We start from the raw sequence: 25,762 nt of genomic DNA on the forward strand, positions 1-25,762 counted from the left end.
GGACTGGAGAGTCATTGTTCAACCCTTTCTGTCCCCAGGGACAGATATTAAAGCTGAAGAGGTTCATCCAACATTTGAAAGTGTGACACAGACAGTCATGAGCTCAAGTGGCGATTTTGTAGAACACAAATTCTGCTTTGCTGCACCTGGGCTCAGCCAGTTGGGTGCAGCAGCAGGGACAATCTTGCTGAGCAATGCTGTAGGTGACAGCCCAATTGTGACTGTGACATTCTCCTATCACTCTTACATCTCTATCATCCTTTCTGCGCTCAAGTAGAACTTCTAATCTTTTTTTTTCTTTTCTTTACAACTTTTGACATTTATTTTTTTGTTTGTGTTTACAAAGGTTTTCTTATAATGAAGCAAGAGCAATTGGCTCCCCGCATTCTCAGAAAACAATTCCTACATTATGATAAAGATACCTTATGAAGCATATTCCACATTAACAAATCAGACAAACAAAATCTAGAAAATTACGTGTCCTGCATCTCCCAGCCTTCTTCAGGAGGATTTTAAGTTTCTTAAACAAGTATATTTCCTGAGGCACTATCTCATGGTGAGAAGGAATGTTTGCAGACATTAGACAGGAACACAAATGGGGTTTAGAGTCAAGAAGGTTTACATCTGATAAGGAATCACCAGGGATATGAGGTGGAACGAAATTATGATCATATTTCCTTATTTTTTTTGTTTTCCTTGTTGGCAAGAAGAGATAATTCTATCTAACCCTATTATAATCTTTGATCTATCAAGGAATAGCAAGTTATTAAACAAACAAGAAAAAACCCCCAAAACTTGACAAAAGACTGTGGGTTCAAAGGTTGCACTTGAAACTCAAATACAGCCAAACCAATGCAGGAATTTCCACTCTTTGGCCAGAGGAGTAGAGCCAAGCACGCTGACATGATTTGTGGGGAGAGCAGCCCAGGAAGTGGAAAAGCATTCTGCTGATTCCGAGGTGACATTTTGGAGCACATCAAGATTCTCTATGATTGCCCTGGGTGGTTTTCTCTGACATCATGTTTTTGTCAAGTACCAGGACAGTATTAATTTATGAGTCTGCTCACTTTCAAGATCTTACTAGAAACAATTCAATGGATAGGGTAAAGCCAAGGGACTTCCAGCAGAGTTTTAGAGTGAGTTTTTAACATGGAGAAAAATAAAAACCTCACAGTCCGGAGTTCTTGGGAATTTATGAAAGGACTGCTCATTAACTCTCAAAACTGACTATGGAAGCAGGCAAGAGTGACTGCCTTGTAATTTTGTTATCTACAAGTAGCAACTAGAACTGGCTGCTGCACTCATTTCTATAGAATTCCACTGTATAATCCAGCCTGTTTGATTTCTTTATTTGTTTGGCACATGAACAGGTTGCTGACCACTTCCATAAGTGGAGTCAGCAAATAACTGGATGAGCAGGGACCTGTATTTACAGTGTTTGACTGAGTCACTGCTCATCATAATGCAGTTGCTACCTAGTGTAAAACGATGAATGTAGGAGAGAGCATCAGTGAGTTGCCCCAGGATGTTCTTCTACTGGAAAGACATGGTGGTAACAGTTTTAGGTGGGCAACTACTCAAGGGCTATGGACACTCTGTTTTATAAAATGCTAAGCAAAAAATAACAAACCTTTGAAAGAAAATCATTCTCAAATGAGGAAAAAATGCCTTCCCAGGCTAATTGTCTCTTGGTTGTTTAGAATAAAGAAACAGAACTTGCTGTCTGAAAAAGGTACAGATTTCTAATGCCTAGTGATAATAATTTTTTAACTGGAGGAAAAATTCCCTTTAGGAATAGATTTAACCACAACATTTTTCCATTCAATTCCTTGCTGTACACAAGTTACCCCCCTCAGAACAACCCCCAACAGATCTTCCCAAAAAGCAAATGAAACTCATCCTCTTAGATTAATCCACTTCAGAGTTTAGCCTCACACCCAGCACTAGCATCCATCTCAGGGCAAAGAATATGGCAGGCTCCAGAATTAAACCAGACACACATATACAGGAAAGAATATAAACACTTTCTGAGGTGTTCAGAAAGAGGAATTTGAGAAACATCTCTGAAATATCTTCCTTGAGAGTGCATAGCCAAGAAGAGTTACAGTGAGTTGTTCAGAATTCCTGACACACCTGCCCAACCCACCCTGCCCTTCTTCCTTGACCTGCTCTGTATAGATTTGCTCCACAACATGTTGTCTTCTGTGACCACTGCATTTTTATGTGCTGATCAGAGTCATGAGGCAGAGTCATTCTCAGGAAGCCTGAGAATTGGAATTTCTGTTTTATATGGACTAAAAGAATAAGGAATATCTATTATTTTGGCATAGACTCAAGTGATGGTCTGGGACAATAGAGGAACCTGTGTAAGTGTCTTAAAGAGATGTTTCTGTGTTTGACACATAGAGCAAATGAAAAAAAATCCCTTATATTGTAAAATAGTTTCTTGGAGCTTGTAAATTGCTTATTCAAAAATGTTATTACAAGTAAGTTTGCTTGTTGAGGAATGTGAGAGAGAAATTTGGAATTTAAAGATTGCAATTAACATAAAAGTGAAAATTTTAATGTGGTTTTCTGAAAAGATACCAAATATACATTACAAAACAAAGACAATAGCATCTCATGAGGAGGAAATAGATCCAAAGGAATGCTAAGTCAGACTGTTTATTTTATGATTATTTTGTACTCCATTAGATTCCACTTAAATGTTGTAAGTTTACAAAAGTGCTAAAATCACTAGTAATGCACTTCAGTGAAACTAAAGCTTTCCAAATTTTCTATTTTCTATTCCCAGTGACAGTTAATTCACCTCTTCAAAGCATAAGATAAACGATGCAGGGGATGATAAATGATCCTCCCAAAAGGCTGAAAGATGATAGCATCAAGATATGAGGATATGAGGAGGGCACAGCACTACTTACAGAAGTTAAGGGTTACACAGAAAGAGAGAAGAAAGCTGTCAGGAACTTTTGGGCAATAAATATCATTAAAACATTTCTGTATGGAGGAAATGTGGCTCCATTCACGAGAGAATCATTAAAAAAATTCTTAAGTGTTCCTAAACACAATTCTCTGCTTCTGATTTGTGTGCCTATTTTATTCACTTCTACCTTTTCACTCAAGCTAAGTAGAACAAAACATCACAGCAGGAGTAGGGCAAAAGCTTTTGAATCCTGCTGTGTTTGCTCAAAAAAGCAAGTAAAGCTTTCCTCCTAGGAAACAAAACACCTTTTTGAACTATTAAGGAAAAATGGCTTTTTCTCTTCAGTGCATACAAAAAGCTGTTTAACATAACTGTTTCAAAGATAAAGGTCATTTTGGAAATCAAAATGAACAAATTTGAAAAGTGGTAAATTTCAGTTATTATTTTGTCTTACTGATATTTTCACAGCCCTGTGGGATAGCTACTTAAAAACATGCATAAAAGAAACATAGAGGACAAGTAAAATTCATATGAATTTGTTTCATTTTTCTGGTAGCAGTTCTTCCTTTTAGATACATTAACTCTTCCTACACATATATTTTGTTCTGAAGGTAGCATAACCATACTAAATCAAGGTCTCTGCTGCCTGAAACTGGTGAGTTTTTGGTTGGTGTTTTTTTGGCTGGCTGGGTGAGGGGTTGGTTTGATTTGGTTTTGTGGTATTTTCTGTTTTAAGTATAGGGTGGATCACAAAGAACTTTCCAAGACAAATATCATGGTGCAACAGACATATCCACCTTAAACTCATCCTTATTCATTTCACCTGCTCTCCAATTCTGAATTTGCACCAGTTTGCCTATGAGCAGACAGCATAAGAGAAACAGGTTTAATTGTTATTTAAGTGCTGTAGACAGTTTAAAACCTACAGGTCTTCAAAATCAATAGCTAATGACCATAGAGCACTGACTAAACACTGAAAAGTCTGAAGCCAAAGTGTCCCACATATAAGAGAAAACACATTTCATCAAGATGGTGAACTATTTATAACAGATATGAAATAGCAAAGGTAAACTTGAAATGCCACATTTTTCTTTCAGATCAAAGATTAAAGTGAACATGTTTAGAGAGACATGACTGTTTGAAATGTTTATAGAGAAAACATTTGCAAGATGATACACAGATTCCAACAAAAATACAGTACAAGTTCAGACACCATATGGCAAAACAGTGACTAAGTAATTCATAAAGGCATGCACCAGCCCTGTGCTGCTTCCCTTCACCTTGCAGAGAGCCAGAGAGATTCTCTTGGTTTGTTCATAAGCTTCCAGGCCACACTTATTTGAAAGGCATATTTCTTGCCTGAAGTTATCAAAAGCCCTGGAGGATTACTGGTACCTGCCCCCTTCCCCATCCCATTCATTCCTTCCCACCCCTCTCCTTTTTCACTGCACAAAATACACAGTCAATTAGACTATAGCTGTGAGTGCATTTAAAAATATCTGGCTTTAGCTCTGCAATTGTTTTACCTAGGGGCAAAAACATTAAAATTTGCAATTTTGACCATTTATTTGAAAAAATTGTATTTGCTAACAGCAAACTTGAGTAATTTGTACCAGAATATGGTTTAATAGCTCAGAATTGTGGCCATCAGAACAGGTAATACAGCCCCACATGGACCAAGCTGACAAACAGCCTGACTGGTTGTACTTTCTGCACCAGCACCTCACAGTCTGACTCTCTCTTCTTTCTGCAAACTGTTAAGAGAAGCATTTGGCACAAACATTTAGACAAGCAGGTGAAAATGAAAAAGCCAAAGTTAGCTCGTCTAGCCAATCTTTTTGTCCTTCTACTCTTCCAGAAAGCTGTACACAAAATATTTCTTGAAACTTTTTTTCAAGAAGGAAAAACAAAACAAAACAAACCAAAACCAACATCTTTTGGTACCATATTCTGCAGCTATCAAAGCATGAACAAACTATGGACATAGTTCAGTGTCATAAAATAGCATGTAACCTGCAGGCTTGAAATTGAATTTTCTGAGCTCCATGAGCAAGAAAAATTCAAATACATGTTGTGTCATAAAAATAAAGCCTCCCATCCTCATATTTCTTGGTTTTTAAGCTAAAAAGTCTGAGATACATTAGTGAAGGTCTAAGCTCTGTGGATGCTCTCACCATTCTTCAAAAGCTATTAAGTAAAAGATCACTTCACTTATAGCTTTCATTAAAAACTGAACTTTCATCATCATCCATGAATGTTACTAACAGTGGTGTCAAACTGACTAATTGCTGTGACATTTCTTATTGAAGGTGCTTTACCAAGAACAATAAGAATGACTTGGACAAGTGAGTGTTGCAATTACCCAGCATATTCTATTCCTTTTTATCATTTTAATACTTTTTTACCAAAAGCACAAACCAACAGCTAGATTTTCTAGTTTCTGGAAGCCTTGATTATGTTTGTGAAATACATAAGGATGATGCAACAGGCATCAAGGAATTCTTAGCTTTGCCACAGTGGCTGTGCTGTCCTGGCTCTGGTGACACCATATTGATGCAGAAGTATTTTAAAGGCAAGAGCACATTGTATGGAAATTATGCAACCTGCTAGAGAAGTCAAATGCTGAATGTGTTCAGGGGTGTGTTGGTAGATACAGTGGGGAGCAGTGAAAGGGTACCAGCAATGCCATGGCTTCTGCAGTCTCTACAACAGACCCAGAAATGTTTCACATGGAGTAACGGAGTGGGTTGGGTTTTGGTTTTTTTTTAATCCCTACTATTATTTCAAATTGTTGCTAAAACAGCCTCCCTGCTGCTTGCAAGATGAAGGCTACTGGATGCCTGGCATGTTAAACAGCTGATGTGTTTGAGTACCTGCTCTCAGCAGGTACCTCAAGCTGGGCTCAAAGCCAGGCACCCTCCAGGGGCCGGCTCAGAGCCCTGTGACAGTGAAGAGTTTCACTGATCGCCACCTGTACCACACCCACACCACCATGGAAACGTGAAGCACTGGTGACTACTTGGAATGACTAGGACTGGATTAAAATATTTTACCTTTTGTGCCTGAGGGAGCTGGAAAACAACAAAACAGAACAAGCAATTATACATTAAATTAATCTGAACAGGCACTTTAGCTGCTGTAATAATAAAAGCATAAACATAGTAAAAAATAAAGTGTAAAGGAAAGAAACTAGAGGAACTGGGTTTACATTGCCAATTGATTCAACTTATTGAGGGCTTATTAACTGATATTATTTGGCAGCCTCTCTACAAGGTATCAAAAAAGCACCATGACATTTTTTAAATACTACCACCCCAAGAAAAGGATTGTTTGCTCCTCAGATATGGTATCACACCTGAACTGTGAAGTAATTCCATCTTCCTGTACACAAATATAATTCAACATAGAGACAATTTTAAATGAAACTGACATTAAGAGGAGATCATCATATTAAAGTAGAAAGTTGTATCCTCCGTGACAGAGGAAAGAAAAACAAAATGGGAGTAGAAAGTTAGTAAGTGCTTATGCAAACAGATTACAATACATGCATAATATACAATAATATATGCATAGAACAATACATTTCTGTGCTGTGAACACAAGTATGATTATATGTGCATATATGCAAATCAAATGCAAGTGTTTATGCATATATGCATATTTGTACCACACAGATGTTATCAGACAAGAGTAGCCATACCTGGTTGTGTGCACAGTGTTTACTGTAAGCAACAACTCACAGATAAAGGCATTGAGAGCAGGCAGCAGACTCCATCACATATAAAAACCTTATTTATCAAGAGTTGAAAGATGGGTTCTGTTTTCACTTCAGAAAAAAGAAAACCCATTGTAGCAGAGGAAGTCAGAAAATCAAACTGTTACAGGCACCATACAGTTTTCCCCTTTTCTGAATTCTTCTCCTCTTACTCCATACTTGTGGAGAAATACTCATGTAGCACTTTAGCCTTGTGCTAAGTGTACCTCCTCAGAAAATTTGTTTGTCCAACTCAAATTTTGTCTTTAAAGGCATCATCTGAACATGGAAACAGGCAGGTGAGTCGATGCCAAATGCAAGAAGACCTTCAAGATCTCTAGTGAGCTTCTGACTGACCTTTTGCCCTTCCTCTGAGTGAAAACAAATAGAGAAAACCTCCAAACTTGAATGCAGTCCTCTGTGAAAAGCAAATATCCACATGGTACATCTCATGAAAGAGAACTGTAACATGATGTCTAATTCACAAATACTGGAGCAAACAGCCACAATTTCTCTGTTTCCACAACATACAATGTAACAAAATCCATGGCAGGAAGAATTGCTACAAGTAAAATTCTTTAATCCTAAAATAGCAGTGATCCAATATCAAAATACAAACCAGGATCACATTGAAGTATGACTTGTATGTGTTTCAGAAAAAGCCTTTTTTAAAAATAACTTACTATATTGAACACTATATAAAAGGGTTGCTGCAGAAATTGCAGATATCTGTGAATTGTAAATACATGACCTAAATCCTGTATAACAGGTTAGAGCAGTTTAAAGCCTTTCAGAAAGTTTAACTACTTGTTAGTCTTTTACTTGGTTAATTACTTTGACAAGTGGAAACTTTTTTATTTACATTCAAACAAGAGGAAAAATTTGCAATATGATTTTCTTTTAATTTGCCAAATACAGTCAGGTACATGCAGTTTGGTCAAGTTTTGCCAAGTGAGAGAGTTACAGTCAGATGGATTGAAGTAAGGATTTCCTATTAAGAACTACCACACAAACTAGATGCTTCACACTTTTGAATATAAAAGATTATTTTCATGAGCACATTAATAAGCATTTGCAAACTAGAGTTCTTTACTATCTGCTGCTGAATTCAGTTAGTCAGTCCATTCATAAGCTTTTATAAAATCAAGAACATTCCCATTCTCTGAAATAGTAGTAGTCACAATGATTAAGAATAATAAAGTCAGTAGATCATGCTTTTTCCAGGGCTGGAATCCTTGACACATTTCACCTAAGCTTAAAAATCCAGGTTCAAGGTCTTTCCTCAATTAAGAAAACCAAAGAACAATTAAAAAAAAATCCTTTGTTCACATCATATAAATATTCATCCTATTGCTGATTTGAGACTTGGCTGTTACAAGGTCCTATATGTCAGCAATTCAGTTTATTCAGTTTTCCAATATTTGCTACAAATTCCTTTGAAATAAACAGTGGAGTTTTGTCTGACATTACCCTTCTGGGGGGCCATAGGAAACAAATGATTTTCCTAACAACAACAGTAATAGTCCTCTGTTCTGACCCTTTATTGAACGGTGTAAGAGCTGCCTGTGTGTGTGTAAAAGCCAGCAGGTGCCTCTGATTTGTGCTTTGCTTCACTCCCTGCCAAGAGGCAGCTTTGCAGCAAACTGTGTGATCTTTCCCTGGCCCTCCAGCACTGCAGGTATTTCTATTCTACCTACCCCCCTGGCAAACTGTGCCCTTTTGATGGTTTGATTCAGCTCCAGCCACACCAAAGTACCTCCTGTTCCTGTTTGTTTTCCATTAGTGTCTCTCCCTCCCTCAGGTGCTTGTCCCCAAACAATACTCATAACATAGATCTGTTTTACCTGCTCCTAGTTTGCCATCTGGGTACAGCAGGTTTTGTTAAAATTATTGTGTTTGGAGTGCAGGGAGCCATTTGCTGGCTCCTGGTTCACCCAGCTGTGGCTCAGGAGGAGCTGTCTGAAGGAAATTGGACCTTGCCCCACAAACCTGCTTAGGAAGAGACCTTTGCTGTGCTGCCAGGTACAGCAGAGACAGGAGCCTGCAAACCTGTGAGCTCCAGGGGAAACCTAAGAGAATTTTCTGATTTATAAAAGCAGACTTAAGGATCTTGATGGAAATATGCAGATTTTGCTGCAACCTAAAAAAAATTCTTAGATTAAAGAGCAAGACTAAAGCATTGACCATTGCAAGAACACAGGTGAAAAAGTAGTGGGAATTGTTTTCAAACTCCTTTTAACCAGAAAAAAAATTCTTAACTAGATACATTTTCTTATTCTATTTTGTATTGCAAAAAAAAAAAATTACTCTCAGAAACTGGAGCCCCCCTGAGGTTCACAATTTGCTTTATGCCAGTAAGATATGTTGAGAATTCCATGTCTAAATTCAGGTCAACCTGGGGTCCCGTCACACAATGTAGAACAGAATAAATAACTGCAGGAGGTTTTTCAATACTGCTGTTGCACACACTGTCATGCTTTCCACATTTGCAAATAATCTAGTATTGTTTTGAGCCCTTCATGGAAATGTGTTTGGCATTACCAGAAAAGAAAAAGTAGACACTAATAACGTGGTAAAAAACCCCAAGACAGGCAAAAGAATCCACCATCACAAACTTTGCACTATTTTTTGAATCAGACACCTGTGAGACCAATATTGATTGAACCAAACAAAACCCCAGAGATCTGAAATGCTGCCTTTAGAGCAGGAGGAATAAGTTGTAGGATAGTAGTTCTGATAAGTACCTCATAAAAGGGTATGTCTTTTCACCTTTATCAAAAGAAGTTCATAAAGACTGATTTTGTAAATGATTTCATGATAATTGAAAAGAAAAAGGTTCAAATATTTTAGTCCTGTTCCAACAATTTATTCAAAATAGCATGAAGCTGCATGTCCTAGATTTCCAAGATAGCAAATTTAGAAGTTTTAAAGGAAAGCACAGTAGTATTATAGATTTATTGTTCTGTGGGATCAGAATTCAACCTCATCTTTGTTTGAAGAAAAGCAAAAAATCTTCTGCAGGAGTAAATGATACTCAGTAGTTTCTTACTATATCAAAATCCACAGCTTCTATTACTAATAAAACAAAAATAACATAAATCATTATGATATTAATGTTCCATTTCTATTTTTTCTAATGATTTCATGGGGTTATTGTGATAAAACTATACAATTTCAATTTAATAATGTTAAAACTTTGAAAAATAAATAAAAACTCTTATTTTAGATTCACTGACCTTATTTCCACAGTCCTCCTGCCAAGTTTTTAAAAGTCACCAGTCACAGAAAAACAGCCCCACAGACTTGATTGCTCCAAAATCAGATACAATACAAATCAATAAAAAGTAACTGCAAACATGTCAGTAAATAATCAGCAAGTCTGGCTATGGTTTTGATAAAACAGACATTTCTATAAATACCTTCTGAGCTGAACTAAATTTAACCTTAATGCATTGCTAAATGTATGGTGTTTCTAATGCTCACGTTCATCCCATCTGTGTCACATGCTGACTCTTTAGTTGACATGGGATGTATGGCTTAGAACTTTTACTTTTCAAAAATACATTTTCAGGAAAGATATGAAGTGCTGTGGCAGACATGGAGAAAATGCAAAGCATTTCATCCACTGCTTGCAGGTTTCCTCAGCTCTTCCCATAAATAGCAAAAACTTGAGGAAGAACAGAAAGAATATTCCAGTTCTCAGCTTTGAGCAGAAAATGTAAACTTTCTGCTTTAAAATCTACTTATTCAGCTGCTATTAAATATATCATTTAAATATTATGATTTTGATAATTTTTCTTTTGTAATCTATGCACTTATTCCCCCATCTAAGTACAACAGGCATCATACAAAATGATATGCACACACAGAGGAAGAAATAGAATTCAGCCTCCTATTGGGATGCTCCTGACATTAAGATTTCAGTATAAATATTAGAAGAGTGACATTAACCTGCAGCTTACTAGGCCAACATCTCTAAGGAAATGTACTTGATTTTTCAAGGGATTTAAGACCAAATCCTTCATTGTTCACATAATTGTTTTACTGTGCTACCACATATTTTTCAGTAACTACAGCATTTTAGTCAAGGATAGATTGTGCTCTGCATGCAAAGTACACTCATCAAAGGAAATTTAAATGTTGCTATGGAGAAGAGAGTCATAAAACAAAGATAAAATTTACAATTCTAGCTCTCTCTTTAAAAAGAATTCCTATAGATGACAGAAAGGAAAGAATTTAGCTTCTGTGGAAAATGAAAAAGAGAACACACAGGAGCTGTAAAAGCACTGGATTGGAATTAAGAAATAGCAAAATAAAAAATTACATAGACTTAAAAACTTCGTAATAAAATGGCTCCACTCTTTGAAGATTTCATACCTTTTCTAAAATACATTAATTCCTTATTAATGCCAATGACTGAAGAATTCCTACAGCAGTCTAGGAGTCTTGTTTTTAAAATGAGAATCAGCACAAAAAAGGATCTAAATGTTCTCAACTTTTAAAGCAGTTATTAAAGTTATATCTGTCTGCATCTGCTCTCTGAACTTCATGTGGAAATTAACAGAAAAAAATCCATACTCATATATTCTGTGTGTCTGTGCCTGTGATTATTTTGCCTGTATAAACTAACTGTTCTCTTTTTAATGAATGCAAAATATTTACGGGAAAGATTATACTTACACTAATCCAATTGATTACTTTAAATGCAAAGTTTGGTTAAAACTTTATTAATAAATATTTTAAAGAGTTATGCTAATTGTACAGATAAGCCACAGGACAACAAATCAAAGCAGCAGAAACAATTAATGAATCAGACACTTCATGACCATTCCACACAGCATGGTCAAAATTTTGGCCTCATCTTGTGTGTAAAAGGAACGAGTCCTATTTCCATTATTACACCAATAACTAAATACTCCTAAGCATGAAATATTTGTCCATAGTTAATTCTGCTTATATGTGCAAACATATATTCTGTACAAACATTACTAGATTTATAATTCCCTATAGAAATTACTGATACAACTATTCTCTTATCTACTATGTAGAAGATATATCCTTCACAATTAGAAACTGTACAAACATTAATGCATGGAATTGGAATAATTTTTTAACATATAGACAACTCCAAAGAAAACTTGTGTTTGTAAGATGCACATCACTGATAATAAGTGATACAATTTAGATTAAAATTTGTATATCTATTGTCTAGTCTTTTTATCTCTTACAAAAAAAGAAAGGGAGGAAGAGAAGGAAGGAAAAAGGAATCAGCCTCAGAAAATGGGTGCAAATACACATACTCATTCATTTGTTCATCTCACATAAAGGCCCTTCCACGTTTGGAAAAAGGACAAGTCCTTTGACAGTCCTCCTAGAAACAAAAAACTCAATCTTTGATCATAAATCCTCTTAGGAGCCAGTCACACATCCACTTTCTCTCACAGTAAAATCAAAGGCAACCCAAGCAAGTCTCACACAATAAATATTAGAGTCAATGAGGATCCTGCAATGAGTTTAGTGGGGTTTTGATCTTGCCTTATATTAATTCTCACTTGCTCTACATACCAATGTAAGACCAACATCTAAAGATGAAAGAAGATCATCTTTCTGAAGATAGATGAAAGTGTGCTGATCTAATGGATGTGTAAAGCAAGCCAGAATGTCTTCTAAAAAATGAAGTTTACTAATTGCGTTTGTGATTTTCCGCATGTCGCTCCGATTGTATAGAGTGGGATTGCACTTGTAGCAGAGATGTGCTGCTCTGTAGCCTGTTTGCAATCATCCAGCACAGCCTAAGAAGGGAATGGCTATAGGAGCACATATAGTTGAATCATGCCAAACCACTGGTTTTCTCCATCTTTTCTCATAAAGTAATACCATTTCTTGTGTGTCCAGAGCACTGCTCAGCCAGAAGCAGAGGAAGGTGCATCCAGGCTCATTTTCCATTCCATTGCTCTGTCCCTCTCCCCGACTGTCACAAGCAACATGGACCTTTTAGGCCTCTTAGAAACCCAAGATAATTTCTCCTTGGCCATGTGGAGTTCACAACCTCACAGGAGTGAAGGTTTTTACAGTGACAAAAGGCTTTTATAACTTAGCTTTAGAGTTGGAATTAAGCACAATTCACATCAGACAGTTGTACCTCGTGGATGTTGCATTTAATAAAGAAGAATGTTTTGCTGACATTTACATGCAAATGGCATCATTTTGAGTTCCCATCATTTTGGACTATGATCACAAAATGTGCCATGAAGAAACAGACAGGAAGTTACATATGTCAAGCAGTTTCCTGTAGAAGCAAACATTTTCTTATTTGCAGGGGACACTATTTACAGGTATGAAGACAAAAGTGACCCATTATAAAGTGACCCGTGTCACACATAATTCAGGGTTAAAATTTAAAAAATTGCATTCTGTAAAAAAACTGCCCTGATATCAGATGACTGACAGGACTTATTCACAATATTTAATTCAAGATGATTTTTCTTTCTTTTATCTTCATTTAAGCTTCTTATTGTGGCAGTTTTTGATTTTTTTTTTTTTTTTTTTACTTTATGATGAAATCAATGAACTTTTCATTGAAAAAACAATTAGCTTTAGCTAATACCAGTGCAAAACAAGGCACCTGCAAAACTACTGAGAAATGTTTAGCACACAACACATGGGGAAAAGTAGAAAAATAATTGATTGATTTCAAATGTCTGAAAATCAGCATACATGACCAGAAAAATCAGGCATAGGGGAAAAAACAATCATCAATAGGGAGGATCTCATCAATGAGACTGTGTATGCAATTAATCTGCTTTTGCTAACTAGAGAATTAAATTGATCTTGTACGAAATGAATCTGTGCTGCAAAAGATTCTAGGAATATCAAAGCAAAGGAAAATGGAGCTGTGTTTGGAGGAGGGGAGGCTATAATTAATGGAACTTACTCTTTCTCTTACTTGCTTCAAGACAAGTCCTTCCAAAAATGTTTTGAAATTAACTTTTTGATTCTAGAAGTTTGATGCAAAGACTGGAACCAGTACAAGACTCTAAGTGCTGCAACCAATTATCTTTTAGAATGAAAACATTGGACATTTTTAGAGGGAACAATCTGCTTTAGCTGCCTAACAAATACATTCAGAATAATTATTGTATTTTATTGGGTATTTTTTCTCCCCCATTAATTGCCTCTAAATGAGCAGAAATGTTGTACAGATTATGTATTTGGCTGGCACAAAACACCTTGAAGGCAATGTCAGCAAGCAATGGCCCAGAACTGCTCTGTAAGGAGCAGGAGGCTGCAGGGCAGAACAAGATGGAACCACACGCTCATGAGATCATTTGAGCTGACACACCACAGGGGATGATTTCAAAGGAAGAAGGGCTGCACAAAACTATTAGGATCATTTCATTTGCTGAGAAGAAGGAATCCACAGATATAGTAGTTCAAGGGCACCAGAAACCAGCAGGAAATGCAGCTTATGCACAACAGTTACATGAGAAGCTTCAACCTTTAAAAAGCTTCATTCCCTTTCAAATAATCTTTTCTCTTGTTTCTTAATTTGCCTCTGAAAGGGCAAAATACTGAAGAGTCCATCCCAAGTAACATCTGAAAAAGTTCAGACGAAACATAAGAAAAAAAGAAGGGAAAAAATAGTGCAAAAAACAGTGCATAAAAATACTACATGAAGCCCAGGCAATGAGCTCAGGTAGATGTTAAAAAGTGCTGTTCTGCTTCGTCAGGGAAGAGGGATGCTCCCAGAAACCAGGAACACATCTCCATTAAAATTTTGTCCAGGTTTTGTATAAAAATTTGAGACTCAAATGCCCAATGTGTATTTTGGAAATAAATTAACATTATGCCAAAATACTATGCTCTAACAGCGAGGTGACCACCATGTGGTTTCCAAATTAGGAACATGTGGTTTCAGGTTCACATGCCTAAGCAAAGCAAGTGATTTTATTAGCTAACAGAGATGTACAAGATCAGAAGGCAGGTTTAAGTCTCTAATTGCTGAAAGCATTGTTTTTAAAGTATATGATAAAACAAAGAATTTAAAAAAAAACAACTTAGAAAACTCCATTATTTAATGTTGTGAAATGTCTTAGTTGGATAAAATCCTAATAAATAAACAGATTCTTTTTTCTATAAATTTTTCTATCATCTTGTGGGGAGGTTGGTATTACAGACATGGTTAATGCTGCCATCATAAATAACAAAATGGCATAATCAATGCTGCATCCTGGTCACTGAAAGCTCTGCTTTGAGGACCAAATTCTGCCTTCATACCCTTCTAATAAACAAAAAGCTAATGCATCTCACCATTCTAGTTTCACATTGAGATTTTATAGCTACACTTCATTGAAACAGCCATGGAGTACTTATGGACCCTTCATACTGCAGGATGGTTCTAAACTTTCTCCTGATGGCGCTGATGTTGCTGAAGGCCATTTACCAACTGGATAGATCATCTTTAAACTAATCTTTCATGGAAATTCCTGCTTGGAAAGATCTGATCTGACAAAATACAGTGGTGTGGACCAAGGCCAAACACCTGGTTGTCAAGAAGCAAGAGCATCAGTGAGAAATATCCTGTTATTCCTTAGAGAGTATATTTCTGAGTAATTTCTCTGCAAATAACCAACTTCTAAGAAAGTCATAACCACATAATGGTTGTGATAAACACAAACTTCAATGTTTGTGCTTATTGTGCATATATGACTGGGTTGTATGTGAAAACTCCTCATTATACAAAAATAAAAAAAGACTTCCATAAAAAAATAAAGACTTCCATATCTGCAGAACAATAGACAAAAGAGAAGATTATTTCCATTTATTCTCTATTCTCCTTTTTTGCACTGAATTCTGCCACTGCAGCAAAGCTCAAATAGTACCAATAATTTAATAAGTATTTCTTATTATTGCAGGTTTTTACTCCAGCAGTGCAGATAAATTACATTTCATCTTCACTGCCCTGTTCCTTCCAGAAAGTCAAGGAATGATAAATATGAGATCAAAGGATGGGATTTAGTACATTATACTAAATTCATCGCTTTCCTACATTATCATTTACCCTAAAAATATGTTATGTGAAAACTAAAGGCAAAAACACGCCAGAAAAAGATGATATCTGACAAAATACCTACAATTTTCTTATAATTAACTCAATTTCACTCAGAGTAGAGGCAGTAAAACAAAAGACAGGCAGTTATCAGTTGTGAATGTCTTTAAGTAATTTCCACTCAGGATAGACCTGTCCTCCTAAATGCTGGATTCACCATAGCATGTAGGGATGTAGAATCAAATTCTTTCTCTAGTTAGTGTCTCATCACCTTTTGATCTTATTTCTGTGTCACCAAAAAACTAGAAAATTCCTTGTGAAATAAGGTGGAAAAGCAAAGCATCCTCTTAGTCAAAGGCACTGTAAGTCATTGGCAGATCCCAGCTGGAAATGGTCCCAAGCTGCTCTATCTCCAGTGTGCAGGTGTCTGCAAATGGGACCAATACCCTTTTGGCATGAATACTCCTGTTAATCAAATTCAACAGCAGAGCAATTCTTTGTAATTTGTACACAGTAACTGGTGGGAGAACATCCAGCAGGTGAAACCTACTGACATTTGTAATTCTAAGGATTTTTATTCAAACACATGCAATCAGTTTTCATCTCAGGAGCTAGTTTCAATTATTTATCCGCAGTCCTGGCTAACCAGGGAGGACTCAGTTGACTGCAAGTTACAAAACATTACACCTGCCTAGAGCAAGGGTCAGTGAAGGAAAGCCTTTGACACAGGTTCCCACAGCACTCTCCTGGAGCTGCTCATGGCCTGGAAAGGTGCACATTTACTGGGTGAAACACTGGCTGGATGACTGGGCCCAGAGAGTGGTGGGGAATGGAGTCACATCCAGCTGCCAGCTGGGCACCAGTGCTGCTCCCCTGGGTCAGTGCTAGGGCCACTCTTGTTTAATGTCTTCATCAACGCCCTTGGGACAGAGTGACTGGAAAGCTGCTCAGTGGAAAAGGACATTGGGTTGTAAGTCAAAAGGAGGTGAAGCTGAGCCCAGGTGGCCAAGAAGGCCAGTGGCATCCTGGCTGTGTCAGCAGTAGTGTGGCCAGCAGGACCAGGGCAGTGATTGTCCCCCTGTACTGGGCACTGCTGAGGCCACAGCTCAAATCCTGGGTTCAGTTTTGGGCCCCTCACTACACAAAGACATTGAGGGGCTGGAGTGTGTCCAGAGAAGGGCGAGGGAGCTGGGGAAGGGCTGGAGCACAAACCTCCTCGGGACTGGCTGGGGGCGTTTAGCTGGAAAAAAGGAGGCTCAGTGGAACCCTTGGCTCTACAGCACCTGAAAGGAGATTGTAGCCAGGTGGGCTCAGTCTCTTCTCCCAGGTGTAACAAGTGACAGGACAAGAGGAAGCAGCCTCAAGTTTCACCAGGGGAGGTTTAGATTGGATATTAGGAAACATTTCTTCCTAATGGAATTCCATGAAATCAAGTTTAACCAAACACAAGCAAGAATTCAATGATTCGTGAGACCTAAAGATTTGTGTGGGAAATCTGTAGAAGTGGGCACTACTGTTTAAAAGACCAGTAATGAATTATTGCATTGACCTACCCTGTCTTAGTATGTCCTCTCATTCTCTGCCCTTTTTAAGCAACTGGTCATTCTTACCTATTACTTTAAATATAAATTATATGAGGAAGGAATCATTATTTAATTCTGTAATCATCCATCATCTACTGTGGCAAGACTTTGGTGATTTATTAAAATTGGCAGGTCATGATAATAATATCAGCAGTGGTCAGTGGCAAAATTGGAGTTGAAGTCAGTGATTTGAAGAAGGAGAAAATCCACATTAAAACTATCAGTACAGCCCAAAACCAAGAGTGACCTTAGAAAAACAGTAAAAGACTGTGGACAGTCACAAGATTCTGCAGGAAAGGAAGTGGAAAGAGAAGATAATTACATTGTACAATAAAAAGCTGATATGGGTATTGGGAAACAGTTATTTTTTGAAAAAAAAAGATCATGATCAAGGAGGACAATTTCTTCAACTGTAATTTAGTTTAAACATTAGAGCATGTAGTAAATGAAAATGTGGAAGAAGGTTAGACAGGGGTCAAAGCACTTAAACATGGTAAAACTTACTTGTTTTCATTGGAAGTATTATTTAAAATAAAAAACTAAATAGTAAAATAATCCATCAAATAGTAAAATAAATCTATCAAATACTGAGAATATTTCAAAAAAGAGATGAGACTTTACTTTGTTTAAAGCAATATTTCTGTAGGAACTAATCTGATTCAAAATTAGATATTTAATCTCTCTTTCATCCAGTGATAAAAGATGAACAGAGACCAAGGTCAAACTGAAGTTACCGCATCATATAAATAATGAAATATTAGAAATGAGAATCTTTTGGCAATTTATAGCTAAAAGCCAAGATGTAACACTCTTGTGATTTCCCTTCAATTGTTTAACCTAATGCTTGTCTTATTTGCACCACACTGGGAGCAGAGCTGCTTAAGACCCAGCTTTGCTGTGGCATTACAGCTGCTTCCTGATGTCGCAGGAAGATAAAAATAAATTCTATATAAAAGCCTCCAAGTGCAAAGAACTGTAAAATGCATTTAAAGACATCAACTGCATATCTCAAAGTTTGAAGAGAACAAATTGCATTCTGCATTTCTCATGTAAATGTACCGTATGAAAAATAATTATAATAGTAATCCGATTCAATGGAAATAAAGTAGTGTAATATTTATAGTCTGTGCCAGAGTTATAATGACTGTGGGGCGAGAAGTGAAGTGTCTCAGCATGTTCCACATGTTTTTAACACTGTTTCTAAAGGCTCTGGAGGCTATTAAATTTAATGAACCCATCTGCTATGAAATAGAGGTCCAAACATAATCAGTTTTCTCAGTGCCATGTAATACAGATGGCATTCCATGTTCCACATCCCCAGCAGGAAATTTTATGTTCCTCTTTAAGTGCAGGACTTTTAGTTTTGGTTTTGATGTTTTAAACATCTTTTTGATGTATCACTTATAGCATTTTACAGTGTAAATACCATGTAGAGTAATACACATGAAAATTGTTAATTCATTAAACTAAGTATTGCTATTTCCTTACAACAGTTTTTCTGTGACTTTGACAACTAGCAATTAGCTCTCTGTAGTAATATTCTTTGCTTAATGCAATCATTGGAAATTGCCCTAATACTGTAAAGTTTCAGCATTAGCAGTGGAGGAAAACAAACATGTAATTTATCAAAAGAAGGAGTTTCCTTCAAAAAGCTGAAAGATACACATTCTTGTGTCCATAATGTGTGCATAGGCGCTCCCTCTGATGAAGCCTTATTTGCCTGCACTCTGTTTCCATAGAATAATCATTTTTATTTTAAGCATCCTTATCCCCACTAGGTTCTTATGGTCTTTATTTTCCTATGCATGCCCCAGTTTTGATTTCAGGGGTCTCAATTTGTGTATTTTGTTGGGACATAATACACCCAGACTCTTGTGTTGGTGTGTGAATGCGGGACCTAAGCACAAATATAAATGGCAGAAAACATTCCCTGCACTGATGAGCACCCTGCTGCTGAGCAGGAGTAAATCAGATGTTCATTTTCTAACATAAAAGAACAACATCCATTGTTGTTTTGAGCTGCATCTGAAAGACAATTGGAATGCATGAATTCTGTTTAGTTTGGAGGTTCATTAATTGACTATCTCCAGAACTCATTATGTTTTTTTGACAGTTGACACAGAACTTACTGAATTTGAAACATTTCATGTGTTTCATGATAATTCATTTATTCTAGATCCAGCAGTAAAACAAACAGATTATAACTGAGAGAAAATGAGAGTACTTAATTATAGCAGCTGAAAATTTTGGGCTGCAGAACTCATAAAAACCTTGGCTTAAATGCTTTCTTTTTTATGAGACTGCCAATGAAGATTTCCACAGCCAGTGCACCAATCATCAGCAAAAAGGGATATTGCACCTCCCTATAAATGGGTGCACAACCTGTTTTTGCAGGTTTTAAAGTGAGTGCACAAGCAGCTGCATGGATCAGCAGTGTCAATGGCTCAAGCACTGTCCCAGACCCCCAAGGTGCCAGTGCAGACACATCAGACTGTCACTGCTGCAGCTCTGAACTGCAGCTGTGGTCCCATGGAAACCTCCAGGTGAAATGGTCAGAACTGCTGTACCTTTCCAGGAAAATTAATCCAAATTGAAGTGCTGAATTAAAAGCTTTTCCTGGGCTACTTTCTGCTTTTGTCCCATATCAGAACCTTCAAAAGACCACTGAGATCTGATCAAAAAATCACTGAAATCCACTGAGACTAAGCAGAGCTTGAAGAACCTTATTTTACAAACAATCCTACCTGGTGGAAGGCCTGATATCCATGCATGGGATTTTTCTTCCCTAAACCAATTCGCTCAAATGTCAAAGTGAGGAAAGGAAATTCCCATGAGAACCTCAGAAGCACTTGGAGGTGATGACATTCTCTGATAAAGACTTGTAAATTCTTAGAGATTAAGAGATGCTGGCCACAAAGGGAAGGTTAGAGCATGTAACTCAAATCCAAAGTGGGATTGCAAAAAAAAGAAATACAGATTTCTAGTTCTTAGCGTATTAAAAAAAAAGAAAAATTATTGTAAGTTTTCTTATCTCAGCTGCTGACTAATGACACTTGCTGACATTCAGTTCTGCAGTGATTACCAATATTTACTTACTTTACATCTGCCTGAACATTCTGAACACACTGATGCATTTTAATGCCTACCAGTACTGCAATCTAGAAGTTACTTTTTTGAAATTGAGGCCTGGGGAACATTTACTGTTATAGAAACGCTAAATACACCCACTTACTATAACAGCACAATTAACTTGTGCCACCAAAAGTATTTGAAGATATCCCTGGGAATAGAAGCGAGTGAAAATGGGGTACTATTTTATTTTTGTTACTTCATGAAAGCTCATCTGTGCATTGAGCACAAAGAAAACTGTGAGAATGGAAGAAGCACTAAACAGCATTTTAATACTTCACCAGAAAGTCCTGGATAGAAAAATATGCCTAGAGTAACAGCTTTCAGTCTGGAGGACCTTCTTGTATAACTCTGTCCATATATATATATATATATATATATATACACACACACACATAAATATACATATAACTGAGGCAAACCATGACATCACACTGCAACATCCATATATATGTACTCATATATATATATATATACATACATACTTATATATAGATAGTGCCTCTCTGGAACTGGTTCATAATTCTCCTCTGTCAGAACTGAATCCTAGAATTTAAATTTTCATGCACAAAACATCTGGATTCTGATGTGACAGTTGGGAGGCACGAGCTTCCCATAATTACTGCTGCACTTCTGCAAAGAACTTGGATCAGAGTAAAAAGTATGCCTGCATAGTACTTGATTTTTTTTAAGGATGAAGATTAATATTATTTTTTATCATATATGCAATAACATAATTGTAACACCCATCATAAGCATTTTAGAAATGGCTATTAAAGGCTTTACTTCAGTGGAGCTGTCTCCATTTACTGCCCCATAAAGAGAGAAATAAAGTTCTTGCTTGCCTTCCTAGGACAGCATCAGTATCCTGATCAGCAAATACTGTCAAATATTACCTCTTTCACAAAAATAAAGAAATGGGGGAAATATATTTATATTTACAAATACACATATATACAATAGCAACTGTACAATTGAACTAAAAGCCATAATAGAATGAGGGATAATGCAAATGAAGAATCAGCACATGGTACTCTGACACAGAAGGAAATTACAAAGAGCAAAAGCACTCAGCATTCATATTATGATGAACCATGACCTGCAATGACTCAGAACATTGTTACTTTAAATGAACTCTTAAATTCTGGAGCATCAGACATTCATCCCAAAATATTCAGGGAAACAATAATTTTCTCTTTTTAAGCAAAGAACTTCTCTGATTGGAAACTGAGACAGCAAGGCAATGTTTGCCTGAATCTGCTCCCAGCTGGAGATCAACAGCCTGAAGATGAACTCAATGCTCCATTAGATCCAGAGGATATATTCAGGTACACTTATGAGGAACAAATTCCACCAGGAGGAGTTAACAAAGGTCCAAGTAGGTCCTTTGTTTATGACCTCCATGTATTTCTGCACTTGAATGTTTTGATGCCCAGCCCATATTCCTTTTCCTTCCAAAATATTCACTTTTATTGACTCTCTATAGATGCATGCTTAAAAGTCATTGACTACTTTAAAACTGTTGCCTCCCTGAAATACTCTGATAGCTTTAGAATTCCTTTCTGCTTACATTTGAAAGTTATCACTCAAAAATCTCCTTTTTTTAAGCATTCATTAGGTTATTTTACTTTGTGAACCACTACACGCTTGTGGCCCTTAGCAATGCTGAAGGACCGATATCAGATCCAGCTGTGACCCATTTTTGAGCAGAAAAGTTGTGTTGAGACTCTTCTGTAGGAGTGATGTCCAGATCTCACTGTCTAGGGCACAGGTATCCCCTCTGCAACCTTTGGAATAACTTGTACAGCTTCTCTGGGCTCTACAGCTGAACAGGAGCAGGCAGCAAGACAATTTCTTCTCTTACCAAACTCCACAATTAGGACTCTTCCACCTGACCCCTCACTCTTGACAGCCCAAAGAGCCTTTCTTACAGAATTCCATAGATCCAACAAAGCTCACCCACTTGTGCTGTGTGTCAAACTGCTGAGTAGAGAAGTACAAAGGGAAAAGAGAACAATTCTAAGGAAAGGTGTGGAATTTGGAATCAGAGGACTCTGAATCAGAAGACAAGAGGCTGGCTGGTCCCTATCACATAATTCAATTCCTACATTTTAGCCTGAAGGCATTGGCAGCACTTCACCTACTGGGTATTACAGGACTAGCATGCCCAACTATTCTGAAGCTGACTTTAGAATTAGCCCAAGATAATTCTCTGAAGGCTGTTTCCCAGGTGAGTACCACCACCAAGTACCACCAACCAAGTACAATCAGTTCAGCTCCCCACAGACCTAAATTCAATTTTTTTTCAGAAATCTGTTGTTTCTCCAAGAGGCAGTGACACCTGTTAAAATTGTATCACTTCTATGTCAAAAGTCCTGGTTTTGAAAGAAATGAGGCTTTACACAGTGATTATCATATTTCCAACAAGAAATCCTGGGTTTAAAGGAAATAAACACAACTAATTTTCTGATGAAGGGTAACTAAAAATGACCACAGAAGCTCTCTGGTTACCTCTTCAGAAAGACAGGAAACACTGGGGAAAGAAAAAAGTCCAGGGACAGAAAAAAGGGAAGCATGGAGTCACCAGAGAGGCCTTGTCTCAGTTGCTTTACATCCAGCAGCAATCCTGACAGTTCCAAAGGACACAGCCCTGACCCACATAAAGGTTGTTCCATGTCATGCTTTCTGCATATCACACCTTGCCAGAGATTTCCACTTCTATAAAGGTTGTATTTTTTCTAATAGTATGTGAAGCTCCTCAAAGCCACGTTGAAGAGGCAGCTGTATGAACATTTTGCAGACATCCCCTTACAGGAAAGGTGAACAGACACAGGAATTAGATGCTTTGTTTTAGTAGCAAAACTCTTCTGGGAATATTCCTAAATGGTATCAAACACTTAAATGAACTAACTTCTGGCTTTCACAGATGCCTTTGTCCTGCACAAATACTGGATGAGAACAGTCTGGGGTGACAGGGGAAGTATTTTCTATCCTAAGATTATTACTGTCCAGCTCCTTTCTGTCTGGATCCTTGAATGTTACAGCCTAATGTTGCTTGCTCAGAAACAGCACAGCTGGCCAGTTAGCTCAGCTGTTTGGAGGAAGGATATTCCATGCTGTTAGGGCACAGGGACACTGAGTGCAACCATGGAAATGTAGCCCTGGGAATCCAACCCTGGCTGTTCAGACACTGCTGGGTGAGAAGAACATTTAAGCTGCCTGGAAATACATTAATATTTTCAACTGAGAAAGGTCCAAGCAGCAGCTACACAAACTGTCTGTGAAAATCAACAAGTTATGGGATGGAGAAGATTATTTTAACAGCAGTTCCAGTGTCAAAGCACTAGAGATGGCCAGGGAATCTGTCTCTGAAAATAGCACTCAGCATTCAGCTGAGACAGAAGCAATCCTGGTTTGGTAAAAGGTTCTCTTCATTTCTATTTTCAAGTTTTGTATTGCATATTTTGTATAATATACACTAATTTATGCTGTTGCTTTGCCTGTTTGGTTTGGGTTTTTGTTTAGTTTTTTTTGTGGTTTTGGTTTCTTGGTTTTTAGGGGTTTTTTGGGGAGAAGAATGATGGAGGAGGGAGGAAAAGGGTAGTTTGCAAGGAAGCAGATAATGGCATTTACTTTTTCAATCTTTTCTTATAGAATCCAACCCATTAGGGGCCTGAATGGAGCTTTCGTGCACTTAAAATATATGTGTGCATGTATGTACATGAGTGCAGGCGTGTATATGTGTATATATATATACACATATATATTTATATGTGTGTATGTGTGAGTGTGCTCACAGTGACATTGATTAGTTTAGTCAAGAGAGTAAGAAAACAAGAGGAGATAAAGAGAAGAACCTGGAAGTGTTTTGACTGCATCAAAAGACACTTTGTTTGGAGTTAAGCAGTTCTATTATTCAAGACTGTAACAGCTCCATTGTCTTTGATTTTGTGGTTTTCTAAAGATTCCCTCTCCACACTCCCCCTAGTGTTCTTAAATCCACTGGCTTTTACTCAGCTCTGCTGTATTCACTTAGCATTTCACACAACATTAAATTGTTAATTTCCCTTAGCTTTTCCATAACCTACAGGAGAATCCCTGAAAGGCAGACTAATTTTTATGAGTATTTTTCTCCCTGCAAAGATCGAGGAAATACAGATTAACAGGCAAAAGCAAGAGTAAAGTGTCAAATTAATTCTGAGACAGCAATTTGCACTTTGTTGGTGGGTAGAGGGGATGACTTGGTATGGAGAAAGGAGGAAGATTTTGTTTACAATACTTTTAATGAATGATTCATAGGCAAAAAAAAGAGAGTTGCACCAGGACACCACTTACCTGAGTTTCTCCCTGCTACCCTCTCTAGCAAACACACAACCTTCCTTTGACATTCACACACTGATCACTTCAAGTGTTTAAAAAAATAAAGTCAATGAGAACAAGATTCTCCTGGTCATCTCCCCAGCTCGTGGGATGCCCTGAGGGCACAGTAATAAAACATATTTTCTGTTCATCTCATCTTATGGTTCAGTAAAAAAAAGAGAGCAAAGGGAAGACTGGATTAATGCATTTTTTTTAAAAAGGAAACAGAGATAAGCTAATTCCCCTCTAAAGGAATTAACTTTTTGTTTCTCCTTTATAACTGCAGTTTAAGTATTTGTTTTACATTACCCACGGCCACAAATGAAGACTAGAAAAGGCCTAAACAATTGTGAAAATGAAATAAAAGCTCTCTTCCCAGGGTGGTTTTTATATAGATGTAAGACTGAACCATCTAGAAGCAGCACAGACTCAAACAAAACCCACCAAATATCAGAGTGAAGCTGGTGAGATTCTCCCACCTTACCCACCAAGTAAAAAATTAATATAGGAAGAAAAAAACATCTGTGTCATGAGTAATTTGTGATCTTCTATCCATTATATTGAATATTTGTCATCTCCTGTACTAAATGACAGACATTTGTACAGACTTTCATTCTATGGATAATACACTAACCAAAATATTTTAATTGGAACAAAGGAAATATACTAAGAAAAAGAAAATAGATAAAACTTATTTCAGACCAATCCACAAAAATTAACAACAATTACCTGCAAATCTGATGAATTACCACACATGCTACAGAAGTACCACAAGAGCTCAGTCACTGCGTAATAAAAGTTGTGTCTTAACTCTAATATTTCACAGGGGTGTCAAGTTAAAATTGGATAATTATTGCAATTATTTTAACATATTACCCATTCAATATACTTCAAAAGGCAGAATCTTCTCAATATTCTTCCCCAAGATATCACAGTTGGATGTTGACTTGCCTTTCTACACTAAA

At 37.1% G+C, this 25,762-nt stretch overlaps 1 protein-coding gene across 3 annotated transcripts in view; it reads right to left on the reverse strand.

Moving 5' to 3' along the window:
- The window catches only part of CACNA2D3 (calcium voltage-gated channel auxiliary subunit alpha2delta 3), a 388,352-nt gene that overhangs the window by 110,181 nt on the left and 252,409 nt on the right, over positions 1-25,762 (reverse strand). For 2 of the 3 annotated variants that reach the window (XR_010784371.1, XM_066557979.1), the window contains exon 14: positions 5,977-5,994. The exons of the other annotated variant lie outside the window; for it this stretch is intronic. Coding sequence is in view for 1 of the 2 variants with exons in the window: in XM_066557979.1 (XP_066414076.1) it covers positions 5,977-5,994 (18 nt within the window). In the remaining variant the exon portion in view is untranslated. The remainder of the gene's footprint in view (positions 1-5,976; positions 5,995-25,762) is intronic. 3 annotated transcript variants of the gene reach the window in all.

Source organism: Molothrus aeneus, chromosome 12 (genome assembly GCF_037042795.1).
Source record: "Molothrus aeneus isolate 106 chromosome 12, BPBGC_Maene_1.0, whole genome shotgun sequence".
In the NCBI taxonomy this organism is placed as follows: Eukaryota; Metazoa; Chordata; class Aves; order Passeriformes; family Icteridae; genus Molothrus; species Molothrus aeneus.